The sequence below is a fragment of the Humulus lupulus genome, chromosome 2 (assembly GCF_963169125.1).
Source record: "Humulus lupulus chromosome 2, drHumLupu1.1, whole genome shotgun sequence".
NCBI lineage: Eukaryota > Viridiplantae > Streptophyta > Magnoliopsida > Rosales > Cannabaceae > Humulus > Humulus lupulus.
In genome coordinates, this window is record NC_084794.1 from 8,671,785 (window position 1) to 8,684,481 (window position 12,697).

The 12,697-nt window shown below is 33.7% G+C and overlaps 3 protein-coding genes across 3 annotated transcripts; 1 reads left to right on the forward strand and 2 right to left on the reverse strand.

Moving 5' to 3' along the window:
* The first annotated feature begins 545 nt into the window (after nucleotides 1-545).
* Nucleotides 546-3,362, forward strand: LOC133817172 (glycerol-3-phosphate dehydrogenase [NAD(+)]). The gene is made up of 11 exons (XM_062249590.1): nucleotides 546-908; nucleotides 1,105-1,181; nucleotides 1,282-1,354; nucleotides 1,438-1,655; nucleotides 1,754-1,861; nucleotides 2,048-2,111; nucleotides 2,186-2,223; nucleotides 2,315-2,435; nucleotides 2,517-2,571; nucleotides 2,663-2,711; nucleotides 3,006-3,362. The coding sequence occupies exons 1-11, from the start codon at nucleotides 743-745 to the stop codon at nucleotides 3,168-3,170; spliced, it is 1,134 nt and encodes a 377-aa protein (XP_062105574.1). The 5' UTR covers nucleotides 546-742; the 3' UTR covers nucleotides 3,171-3,362.
* Nucleotides 3,363-3,691: 329 nt separating this feature from the next.
* Nucleotides 3,692-6,272, reverse strand: LOC133817173 (uncharacterized). Its single transcript, XM_062249591.1, has 5 exons — nucleotides 5,632-6,272; nucleotides 4,915-4,951; nucleotides 4,584-4,820; nucleotides 4,445-4,492; nucleotides 3,692-4,357 (listed from the first exon to the last, which is right to left on the reverse strand). The coding sequence occupies exons 1-5, from the start codon at nucleotides 5,931-5,933 to the stop codon at nucleotides 3,872-3,874; spliced, it is 1,110 nt and encodes a 369-aa protein (XP_062105575.1). The 5' UTR covers nucleotides 5,934-6,272; the 3' UTR covers nucleotides 3,692-3,871.
* A 2,676-nt stretch (nucleotides 6,273-8,948) lies between these two features.
* On the reverse strand, nucleotides 8,949-10,643 carry LOC133817174 (uncharacterized). Its single transcript, XM_062249592.1, has 5 exons — nucleotides 10,286-10,643; nucleotides 10,177-10,213; nucleotides 9,803-10,039; nucleotides 9,641-9,688; nucleotides 8,949-9,554 (listed from the first exon to the last, which is right to left on the reverse strand). Exons 1-5 carry the CDS (start codon nucleotides 10,585-10,587, stop codon nucleotides 9,342-9,344), a joined length of 837 nt encoding a protein of 278 aa, XP_062105576.1. The 5' UTR covers nucleotides 10,588-10,643; the 3' UTR covers nucleotides 8,949-9,341.
* Nucleotides 10,644-12,697: the final 2,054 nt, after the last annotated feature.

The following is a 12,697-nucleotide window of genomic DNA, read 5'->3' on the forward strand; positions in this document are numbered from 1 at the left end:
TATATTATTTTAGAAATTCACAAAAATACTTAAGATTTTAAAATAAATACTAAAAATATCAAATTTTTAAAAATTTACAAAAATATGAATTGACATAATCATAAATACAGAATTTTTTTTTAAGCGAAGTTTACAAATTTGTAAACAGTATATTTTTTTTGTAACCATATGTTACGATTTTTATAAACAATATTTACCGACTAAATACAAAATTATAATAGACGATTATAGAACCGTAATAAATTATTTTTCATATTTTTATAAACTTTGTAAAATTTCATATTTTTCAAAAAAATTCAAAATTTTCACTAAGTGTAATTTTTCCTATATATATTAGTATAATTTTTTAGAATCCTGGTTGTGGAAAAGTATGAGTATTTAAAAAAAAATTAACTTTATGTAATATTATAAAAAAAAGATTATTATATAAAGTCACTACAAACAAATTATATATTTATAGAAGTAAAAAATTACATGTTTTTTTAAAAAAAAAAAAAAGTTAAGAAATAAAATGACATTAAACATGACACAAGTGTATGTGTAAGAGCGACATAGAGGGGATCGCCAGAGTTTACACGGAAAACATAGAGAGTGACGAAACGTGTATGGCATCTCCGTCCCCTCTAGCCACCTCCTCACTCTTAACGCCTTATATTACTCCTCAACTTTCATTCTCCATTTTCCATTCTCACATTACTTCTTTCTCTCTCCCTCTTCATCTTCACCCTTCATCTTCATCTTCATGGCTCCTGCTCAAGAACTTCAACTCAACCAACAAGCTTCAACCCCCATGAACGACGAACCCGCTTCCTACAAATCCAGAGTCACAGTTGTTGGAAGCGGCAACTGGGGCAGTGTGGCTTCCAAGCTCATTGCCTCCAACACCCTCAGCCTCACCTCTTTCCATGGTATTAATTACATCTATTTTTCTTCGTTCCTTTTTATGCAAATTTTGTTTGTGAATTTTAGAAAACCGAGTTGAGTGAAATTGTTTCATGGCAAGAACAAAACAGTTGGATTGAATTGGTTTGGTTTGGTTTGGCTTCTGAGAATTCTGTTGATTTCGGCCACTGATGGAAACCCAATGTTTGAAATTAATTTCAGATGAGGTGAGGATGTGGGTATTTGAGGAAACATTGCCAAGTGGCGAAAAACTCACAGAGGTCATCAATCGAACCAATGTAAAAACCTGTGACTGTCTCTCATAACATTTCTTGTTGTAGTAATTGTTAAACCTGATAAGTTATTTCTTCATTGTAACATTCGCTTGTTTTGTACCAGGAAAATGTTAAGTATTTGCCTGGTATAAAGCTTGGCAGAAATGTGGTTGCTGACCCTGACCTTGAAAATGCTGGTACGCAACTCAAGTTTTTCTCTTTTAATGCATTCTGAACCATATGTCATAAATCTAAATGGGCATTTCTTTTGAGGGGGCAGTGAAAGATGCAAACATGTTGGTATTTGTGACCCCACATCAATTTATGGAGGGGATTTGCAGAAGGCTTGTTGGGAAGGTAAGAGAAGATGTGGAAGCTATTTCTTTGATTAAAGGAATGGAGGTTAAGATGGAAGGTCCATGCATGATCTCCACACTCATCTCTCAACAATTGGGTCTAAATTGTTGTGTTCTGATGGGGGCAAATATTGCTAATGAGGTAAGTTAACAAAGTTTTGATCTTGTTATCTACAGCTTTATGGGGCCAGATCTTTCACCAATGGGTCTTGTGAAGTATTGGTTGTGTTTCTTCTGTAGATTGCTGTGGAAAAGTTCAGTGAAGCTACAGTTGGATACAAGGGGAACAGAGAGATTGCAGAGAAATGGGTTCAGCTGTTCAGTACTCCCTATTTCATAGTCACAGCTGTGAGTTTTGATAACTATATCACTAAAAAAACTCAACGCTACACAATTTATACTTATATCGTAGATCCTTGAATGTATGTAATTCTCTTTCTGATTCATATAGAGAAGAAACTGTTGCTGTTTTATAGATTTTGATTTGTTAGAGACATGCTTAGTTTACTCCTTTGTGGCGTGTGAAATTAATAGGTCCAAGATGTGGAAGGAGTAGAATTATGTGGGACTCTGAAAAATGTTGTGGCTATAGCAGCAGGTTTGTAATAGAATATTGTAGCTTCTTGTCTCAAGCTTATTATGTAGATGAGGAATTAATAAGCATTTGAGCAGGTTTTGTTGATGGCTTGGAGATGGGAAATAACACAAAGGTTAGTGTACACAGTACTATGACTGAAAGGTAAACTCATATTTGATATCCTTTCTCTCTTTCACTTCTAAATCATTTCTATGAATGAGTAGGCTGCAATTATGAGAATTGGTCTGAGAGAGATGAAGGCATTTTCCAAATTGTTGTTTTCATCTGTTAAAGACAGTACATTTTTTGAAAGCTGCGGTGTAGCTGATCTCATAACAACATGCCGTAAGAAAGTTTACTTTTTTTTCTCTACCTCTTGTATATTTCTGTTTGTTAGTAACCAAATTGAGTGTGGCACTATAACAGTGGGAGGAAGAAACAGGAAAGTAGCGGAGGCTTTTGCTAAGAATGGAGGGAAAAGGTTAATATCAAGTACTTGATTCATAATCTTGTGATAATTTGAAGTTGAAGTATATACTTACTTTTTAGTTACCTCCCTTGTTTATTTGCAGGTCATTTGATGAGCTTGAAGCAGAGATGCTCCAAGGCCAAAAACTACAGGTTTATATCTATAAATTATTTATATCAAACAGCTAATCAAATCCATGTATGCTGTGAGGAGAGACTGCATAATTTTTAAGCTACTTAAATATTTCTACACCTTGAACAAATCAGAATGAGATATTAATGTCAGAATTTTGGTATTCAATTTTCATTGACAATGCAATCATGCAACTCCCAGACTCTACTTTTATGAATGACAAACTCACAAGTTTTGAAAACTTTCAGAAGTTACTGAATTTAAAGGAGCCAGCTTTCTTATAGTTTCCTTTCCCTCTTATCTCTTTTTTGCAGGGTGTCTCAACGGCTAAAGAGCTTTATGAGGTTTTGAGCCACCGAGGATGGCTAGAATTATTTCCACTGTTTGCAACAGTGCACGAGATCTGCATTGGTCGTCTCCCACCTTCAGCCATTGTAGAACACAGTGAGCGCAAACCAAAGTTCGTCCTCCCTATCTGACTGTTCATGGATATGATTTTACCAGGATACAATACATATAAGTAAAATTTTCAGTCTTTGCAACAAATGTTATTAAAAAGACCACGTTGAATATTGAATATTATAGTGTCAGTTCACAGGAATGGCTTATGTTAGATAAGACTAACACTTTAGTAATTATAATCATGCCCGTGTTTATGGCTTGAGGAGTAATTTCTGTTTGGTGTACTATGCTAAACTGTTCAAGTTGAAAACAATTTACACTAAAATAAAAAACTAGATTAAGCTTTTGTCAGCATTAAATTCTCCAACTAAGATAGACAAAGATGAATTTTCACCCATTTTCCATAGCTCAGAACAGTTAAAAATAAAGCAAATTAAAGAAGTATGAACACAATTATGTTGATTTTGTTGTGTAAAAAGATATACAAGAAACTTACCGAGTGAAGGCCCTACTTCGCTTAACACAACCATGTCATATCAGTTTTTCATTGTACTTCTGCTGCATTTTTTTTCTTTTCCTTCTATTGTAGAAATAAATATCATTATAATATCAAACTTTCTCATTCCATACCATAGTGTTATTATATAACTGCCACAAGCCAAATTACACAGCAGGAAGACCATACATCATCAGATGAAAGAAAGACCAAAATAATTTTCCCACAACACCAAAGCTGAGATTTGATTTGAATTATACATACTTATTATAAGAAGAATTATTACCCTGTTCTTATTCTATCCAAGCGATCAACGCTCTTTCTTCCTCTCTCCAATTGGTGGTCAATACTTTTCCGGGACTTCTCATGGCAATCCACACTTCTCCGAGACCTTTCCATATGGTCAAAAGAAATCCTTAATTTTTCTAGTTTATCAACATTGCTGAATTGGTTTTTCAGTTTCTCAGCCCTGTCTGTACTATGCCTTGGTTTTTCTCTTCGATCAGTACTCTTCCTTGAAACTTCAAATAAAATATCTGTACTCTTCCGAGGCTGCTCATACTGGTCTGTGCTTCTCCTAGAACTGTATCTCTGAGAAGGAGACTTCTCAACAGTTGATATAAACTTTTTGAGATGCCTGATATACTCAGGATATTGCTCTAAATTACAATGGTTTCCCCCCTTGAGCCATAGCGGTTCATATTTTTCTTTACACAATTCCCAGAGTTGCTTGCCATGGGAACAATCAACAACTTCATCTGAGGTGCCCTGTAGAAAGATATAGAAATTGGCTCAAACAATGATAACATTAGTATATCTTGCTCTTTTCATGAAAATAATGTCTTTTATACTCACATGAATGATAAGAACAGGGCAGTTAACAAGTGGGATTTTGTCAATATTCTGCATAGAAGTAACAACAAATAAGCACATAATACATAAACTTACTAATCAAGAACAAAAGCAAGCCAACTGGCTTTGTCATGTAACTTACCTTATATATGTCAAACCAGTATGTACGCTTTACAGGATACATGACTCTTAAACCAGATAGTATAGGACTGTGAAGAACAACAGCTCTTAACTGAGGCAGCCTAGCTGCAAGGTCCAAAGTTGGGCCACTTCCAACAGACTGGCCGTAGAGGATGACATCTTCCTGCCTAGTACCATAGCTTTCTTCAAGGCACTTGTATGCAGCTTCAATATCAGCATATGTATTCTGTTCACTTGGCTGCAACACAGAAATGGTTTTGGACCATAGATGAGTCTCTGAGCCCAAAGTTTTCATTAATATGGAAAAAGAAACAGTTAAAAAAATAACAAACCTTGCCGGATGATTGCCCATATCCAGAATAGTCGTACCTGCAAAAAATTATATATGTATGAGGGAGCTATTTTTCCGAATGAGACTTATTGACACCACACTAGCAAGTTAAACCTTATGCTATGGCTGAACCAGATGTTCCTTATGCATGAGAATGGGAAGCATATTTAGTGTCGTATTAGTCTTAAACCTCAGCACCATTGTTTAGCTAAGCAGGCTCCTATGACATAATTTCACTTGTGAATTCTCATAAAACCTTGACGCAATTACAATTTTCCATCCTTGTTTCATTTTACAGTCACGAAGGGTTGATACTGAACAGGGTCATTGGAACTTACACTGAAATCAATTCAACATCCAATTCAAGCCAGAGTTTCAGCATAATAAGACAACCCGAAATCCCAAGTTCTAAGAAAATGGGAAGAGAAAAACAGCCAGCATCATTCCAATCTTTCCGATCAGGTTCAGTTTAGCAACATCACAAGAAAAATGAAAGACCCAGATGCCAAAACTAGAACTTTAGTAAAGAAACGATCGGAAAAGATAAAAAGAATTCAAAATTTACAGAACCCAGATGCCAAAATTAGCACTTTAGTGAACAAGACTATAAAAAGGAGCAAAAGAATTCAAAATTAGCAACACCCAGATACTAAAAGAAGAAACAAATCCATATGATGCCAAGAGTAACAGATAAGTTAAATCAAAATATGCAGATTACCCCATGAGATTAACTCTCAAATGGATGCTTAATTCGATGAAGAGCTCATACATCTGACCCAGATCGGCGGCGTTGCCATGGGAGTAGAGCAGAGTTGAGGTGGCCATGGGGTGACGAATGTAGATGGCGACTATCTCAGTGCCACGGCGAGTGGGCAATTTGAGAACCTCAACGTTTTCACGGTGAGGAAAAGGACTCAGAAGCAAGAGACCAGTACGGTCATCGGTGACCAACTTGTAAGAAGGTGGGTTCGGTGGAAAAAAGGCGAACTTGGCCGCCATAGATGAAGTCACCCCACCCATCACTCCAACTCACTCACTCACTCACTCTGTTTCTATCTCACAACACACACTAAATCTACCACTTGGTCTGATGCCTCTCTCTCCTTCTCTCTCTCTGTAATAAATTTAATTATACTAAACCAAGTCTGAAGAATTAACTGGGATCGACATTCCTTCTTTTCCAAAAGATTGCAACTTTTTTTTTACAAGGAAAAGAAGAAAAGAGAATAGAGTTTGTTCTTCTGGTAGGTATAAGTTATAGCACTTTAAGCTGTGATTGAACTAGAGAGAGAGAGAGAGAGAAGAGAGAGAGACCTTTACTCTATTTCACTTGGCTAACAAGTCACAGCTCTCACTAATGGACCTCACCATGAGTGATGAGATGATTTGAGACTGTATTGTTTGTATCATATCTATTTTACGTAAAATGATAAAAGAAAAAAAAACATAATAATATTAATAATAATACTTATTAATAAGTAATAATAAATAAAAACTTGACACTTGTCGGTTCTTAGACAATTTTCTTTAAAGTTATATTTTTGTTTTTATATTAAAGTGTGATTTAAAATTAATTAGGATGTTTTATATTTTGTACTTATAGCTAGATTTACATAACTTAAAATCAATTAAAATAGGCCTTCATTGTTGAATTTTCTTCTAATAAATTAGAAAGAGTACTATTAATAGTCTATGGAGTAATTTGGATCTTAGATAACATACATCAAGCCTTAAATAAGTGGATGGTAATAAGTCTGACTAAAATAAGTGGACCCAATTTTGGAGAATAAATGACAAAAAAAAAAAATAAAAAAAATCACTTTCAAAATGTCTTCAGGATTGATTTCATTGGACCCAGTTATGAGAGTGATTAGTTTCCATTCTGAATAAATAATGTTAGTGTATATATGTGTGTATAAACATATATATTACCCATGAAAGCAAATACAACAGTGAAATGGTTCAAAATGGCAATATTAGAAAAATATGAACTAAATCGTACACTTTTATCAAAGGACAAAAAAGGTTTCAAACTTTTTGAAAATAGCCATTCAATTCAACAATACAATCCCCTCTTCTTCATTTTCATCATGATATCCCGAGATTAATAAGTTTAATAAAGAAAGAAAGGCATGTGATATGATCTTATTTCATTTTTAGAATTGAGATATTTGTTTCACGAATATGTATGTAGAAAAAGATGCAATAATAATTATCGAGGCAACATTTTCTAAGGTGGGTTGATCACAGATTTCATTGTAAATCAATATATTTGAAAAAGTTGGATCTGATTTTTTGGTGATTTCCTCATCAAAACACTTGAAGAAAACATAAGGTGGCTCTTGGCTTCATTAGAGATTCCCACTAATTAAATCTCTATCTCTAGGATCCTCAGATAAAGGAAATCTCTAAACTAGATTAGTAGATTGCACATGCAAATCATTCATTTGGTCAAAGACTAATCACCCTTTCTTTTTTATTTTTTATTTTTTTGCTGATCTTTACAACTATTATGAGCACATGACCAACCCCACTGTAGAAACCAATGCATTTATATAGTGAGTTTATATATATATATATATATATATATTTTTATACTTTTTTCTTATTATCTATTTTGATCCTGCGTTTTAAAAAATTTATTTTTAGACTCTATATTTTATAAAATTATTTAAATAAATTCCTAAATTCAATTTTAACGAAAACAAAATTGAATATAACATCACAGATTTTAAGTAAGATAATTTTGAGTGTGTTTGGCACCTTAACTAAAAAATTATATTTTGTTTTTAAAAGCTAAAAACTGTTTTTTGAAAACAAGTGGGAGTGTTTGGTATTGTTTTCATAAAACAATTTTTAAAAACAAAGTTACAAAAAACAGAAAATTTTGAAAACAACCGAAAACAACTTTTTGTAAATATATTTGTAAATAAATACGTACAAAAAGTTGTTTTCTTTTCCTTACTTTCTTACTTCTTATTTTTTATCATTTTTTCTTTCAAATTATTTTATCTCATTATTTATTACAAACTTTTAAAATATTTTTCTCTTTGTAAATATATTTGTTATTTTTAGAAAACATTAACCAAACACCTCTTATTTTTTCAAAACTACAGAAACAGTTTTCTACTCTCATTTCTGAGAACATAATTTTGAAAACAAAAAACAGAAAATAATGTCAAACAGTGCCTTTATTTTTGTTCTGAAGTGTTAGTTTGATGAATTATTTGTGATTTCAGTTGAGAAAACTTTGACCAAAATCAGATTTGGGGTTTTATTTGAACCATTTTACAAAATATAGAATTTAAAAAGTAATTTATTAAAATACAGAGTCCAAAAAAATAATGAAACAAAACACATTACAAAAAATATATAATCCCTTATATAATATTTGATATCAACCACAATCTAATATATAAAAACCAGTGAGTAAGCTTGGGATCAATGTCACTATTAGACAAGCACAAGTCTTTACTGGTGGAATATGACGTGAGAACGACTTATAGAATACAAAACATAACACAACAAATGGCGCCAATGACAGAATAAAAGGATGTCTGTTCCCGTTATGGGGTCCATCTCAGTGAGCAGTAGACAAGCAAACAGGGAAAGAGGGTGGTGGGTCTCAATCACATTAACCCTATCTCTTTGTTACTCTAATATCAGGTCAATATAATTAATATACATTTATGTGTATGTTGTTGCCTTGCATCTCCTAGAGATTCTCATTTGGTCAATTCATCGAACACCTTAGCTGCTATATTTTACCAAAAGTTTACTACATCTTATTTCTTATCTGTTATATATTTGGGGAAACTAATTGAATATACTAAAATTAACCCATTAAGGAGTTTCATTTCACAATGTAAAACTTATATATTTAGAGTCATACATCTTTTTCTTTTTGCATGCTATCAATCAATAAGGCCAAAAGAATCCAAAGTTTGAAAACTTTGAATGCACTACTGCCATGCCCAGACGCAAAGCAAGAACCCCAAATAACTTTTTTCATGAATGGATTGGTGGTAACAGAACAAAAAAGCTAAGCAATAAACTAAGCGTGGTGCTGGTCAGCACTAAACTGATCTAAATTTTGAATAAAGTCAAACCATAAGAGTTGGGGTTTGTCCCCTTATTGTCAACAACAGTGGGGCACCACCAACAGTTGAAATCATTGAAGCAACCGCAGACACAACAGCCAGCTCTCTCTTGCTCACTAGTTATATCTTCAAACCACTCTTATATTTTAACTCAAATACAATGAACCATGTTCCTTAACAACCCACTTCTACGTACATTTAGCCCATAAATGGACCCTTTTAAGTACTATTTTTATTACTACGTATAGTTCACTTTATACTTACATATATTATTATATTATAAGGCTGTACTGTACTAAGGATTATAGTAAAGGCCATATTCATGACTTTATCTTATCTTTATATCATAACTAACTGGAGCTGGGGCTAAGGGCTTCTGATCAAGAGCTGATAAGAAGCTCAGAAGATGAGGTATAAACTGTGGAAATTCATGTAAATCATTATGGTCGCCTCCTTCTATCCATAGTGGTTCAAACTTGTTTTTACACAAAGACCAGAGTGTCTTGCCGTGGGAGAAACGAACCACTTTATCATCAGTTCCCTACACACACACACACATATTTATCTGGAAATAAAAAAAAAAAGCAGAAAGAACATTTTTATCTAAGGTGGTAAGGCTATACTTACGTGTATGACAAGAATAGGGCAATCAACCATTGGAATTTTGTCAACGTTCTGTACAAAATATTCAACAAGAACACCAATATTTAAGAAAGAGAGATTAGTATATTGGACAAGAGTAGTTATACATATGTGTGTGTGTGTGTGTGTATATGTATATGTATGTACCTTGTAAATGTCAAACCAATAAGACTCGTTGGTGGGGTATACGACTCTGAAACCAGAGAGTATAGGACTTTGCAGAATGACAGCTTTGAAGCGAGAGAATCGAAAAGCAAGCTCCACGGTCGGACCAGATCCAAGAGAATGACCGTAGAGGATTATGTCTTCTCGCCTAATGCCACAGCTTTTCTCAACATAACCAAGAGCAGCTTCAATATCTGCATAGCTGTTTTCCTCACTTGGCTGCATGCATATGTAAAAATAATAATAATTCTCGTAACAAAGCATGTGTTTATATGCATGCACAAGCAAAAAAAACCAAAACCAGAAGGGTCTCGTCATCTTTTAAACTTCTCTAAAGATGCTGAGAATCAACTTACCGTCCCTGTTGATTGCCCATATCCAGAGTAGTCGTACCTACACAAAACATATGACATGTATAAATATATATAAGTAGAGAGAAAGAGAGAGAGAGAGAATTGAGCATACCCCATGATATTGACACGTAACTGAGAGCTCAAAGAGACAAGGTAGGGATATGTGGTGCCAAGATCAGAGGCATTGCCATGAGAAAAAAGGACTGTTGTAGTGGCCATGGGGTAGCGAATGTAGACGGCCACTATTTTAGTGCCACAGCGAGTTGATAGTAATAAAACGTCGGCGTTTTGCTGGTAAGGTAGGACACTTAGAGACAACCGGTTAGTTTTAGAGTCTCTGAACACTGTGTACCCTGCTGGTTTTGGAGGAAGGAAGGCCAATTTGTTAGCCACGCAAGATGTCACCCCGCCCATCTCTCTCTCTCCCTCTCCCTCTTTCTAATATGTATAATATATATGTGTGTACATATATATATATATATATATATTATATGTATGAATATGTTGTTTTCTTCTTGTTGTTCTTACTTTAACCATTCAAATCCTGTGTTTCTGCTATTTATAGATGCGAAATGGAGACTCGTGAAAGAGCATATATACTAGTAATACTACTGATTATAAAGTTTCAAAGCTTATAATTAATTAATTATAACTTGAACATAAAGCTATATCATGACTTATCATGCATGTAAACAAACGTACCGAAGCATCCATAAGCCATATCCATATATATATATATATATATTCATTTTGCAACATATCTTTATTCTTTTTCAATATGCACCACTCCATAGTACTGTACTACCAGATTTGACGGTCTTTTGAGATAATGTCAGTATGAAATTTTTTTTACTGGTGAAACATTATTGCTATAGCTATTATCACATCACAACGAATCCAATGAAAAAACATTACTTTTTTCTAAGCAGCCAAATTAAGTTAGTCTCAGCTAATCGAATGGTCAAAATACTTTTACATGATGAAGCTCGTATTGTTACAAGTTTAATATTTTTCATCATTTTTTAGCCATACATTTCCTCTTCCATTATTCTGTGTTCACATTAAACTTATTCTTCTATTTGAATTGTTTGCAAAGAATAAATGTGTTAGGGCACACAGAGTATCTCATTCCAGTCACTTAGTGTTAGTTATTCCCACTTTAAGAAAAGGGGTGTTAAAGTCTATAATTGTTTATCCATTTGCCAATTGGCATGTGATTAATTGGAATATATTAATAATGGAAGGTTCAGCGATATCCAAGCTAAATTATGCCACTTTTTGTATTGACAGTTGACACAACACCACAAAAATCCAAGGAATTAAGAACCAAAATGATTAAGTAAAAAAAAAACCCATGTGAGCAAGAGTTGGAGATGTTATGCAATGACTATTTATCTTTGTACCTAAACAACACGTCTTCTTCCTTATTTAGCAATTTAACCCTTAAAAAGATGTATGGAAAAGATCCATATATCATGTGGCAGGAGAAAAAGAAATCATGACTGACTGCTTGGTGTTCAAGTACAATCCTTTTCTACTCAGTATTCACTAAGAACAGCACGGACCAAGAGTAAACAAACATTTTAGATTCACCATTGATTGATAGCAGTTAAAATTCTAGTAAAGTACTTTCCATCCAAATAAGAACAGAAGAGAGTGAAAACAATCCACCTACTGTAGGTGTACTATTTCTTTGCATGAACCTCCAAAAAGAGGTGAAATATTAGATATGATTAAAAAAAAGGAAAAAAACAGAACAGTCACTGAAACGAATACCAAGAAAAACTAGTGCTTCAAAACAGTTGAATCTTTATAAGAAAACAAAATACACACAAGAAAGGCAACCAAGCGACCTAAACCCACAAAGACACAAGATTGAGCGAGAGCAAGATGATCAATGGAAAGATAGTGTTCCAACCAAACCAAATTAATTCTCAAACGAAGAGAAGTGAAGAACAAACACACACAAAGCAGAGAGTCAGGAGCTGTCCATGAGATCCAACCCACATGAGATGAGTTTCTATCCTATAGTATTGGAAAATACTATATAATACCAATTGTGAGTTTAGAATCTATTCTCTTCCTTGTAACTTCTGAAAAACTGTATGAAACTTGGTAAAGCACCAAAAGATAGTATTTTTTTTCTTCATTAGTATCTACCATAATATTTTCATAGTATACAGTTCAACATGTATAAACTAACATCTTCAACAAGTGGCCCAACTATATGGTTCCTTGGAACTGAATCACAATTTTTGTTTTCAGGCAAGCAACTCTCTATCTTGTGTAATCTTGTGATTGTGAGAAGTGATCAGTGATTATAAGAACCTTTTGGCCTAAGGTTTAATTTTGTGTAATAGACAAGGACTAATTTTGATGAAGTCTGTCTGCATATTAAAAATCTGATCAGTATTAGACAACCTTTACAAAATGAATGTGGTTCATAATATATCCGCTCAACAAACACCCAGTTCCAAGAGATAGATAATAGAGCAGGCAAACGGTAAGAGTGGTCAAGAAAGTT

Bases quoted from the DNA above. Each gene is read 5' to 3' on its own strand.
- LOC133817174 (XM_062249592.1), bottom strand. From the start codon at position 10,587: ATGGGCGGGGTGACATCTTGCGTGGCTAACAAATTGGCCTTCCTTCCT. The intron at 10,214-10,285 runs GTATGCTCAATT...TGTTTTGTGTAG, and splicing joins TTACGTGTCAATATCATGGG to GTACGACTACTCTGGATATG. The intron at 9,689-9,802 runs GTACATACATAT...TATTTTGTACAG, and splicing joins ATTGGTTTGACATTTACAAG to AACGTTGACAAAATTCCAAT.
- LOC133817172 (XM_062249590.1), top strand. From the start codon at position 743: ATGGCTCCTGCTCAAGAACTTCAACTCAACCAACAAGCTTCAACCCCC. The intron at 1,355-1,437 runs GTACGCAACTCA...TTGAGGGGGCAG, and splicing joins CCCTGACCTTGAAAATGCTG to TGAAAGATGCAAACATGTTG. The intron at 2,436-2,516 runs GTAAGAAAGTTT...GCACTATAACAG, and splicing joins TGATCTCATAACAACATGCC to TGGGAGGAAGAAACAGGAAA.
- LOC133817173 (XM_062249591.1), bottom strand. From the start codon at position 5,933: ATGGGTGGGGTGACTTCATCTATGGCGGCCAAGTTCGCCTTTTTTCCA. The intron at 4,952-5,631 runs GTAATCTGCATA...AATTTTTTGCAG, and splicing joins TTGAGAGTTAATCTCATGGG to GTACGACTATTCTGGATATG. The intron at 4,358-4,444 runs GTGAGTATAAAA...ATCTTTCTACAG, and splicing joins GCCCTGTTCTTATCATTCAT to GGCACCTCAGATGAAGTTGT.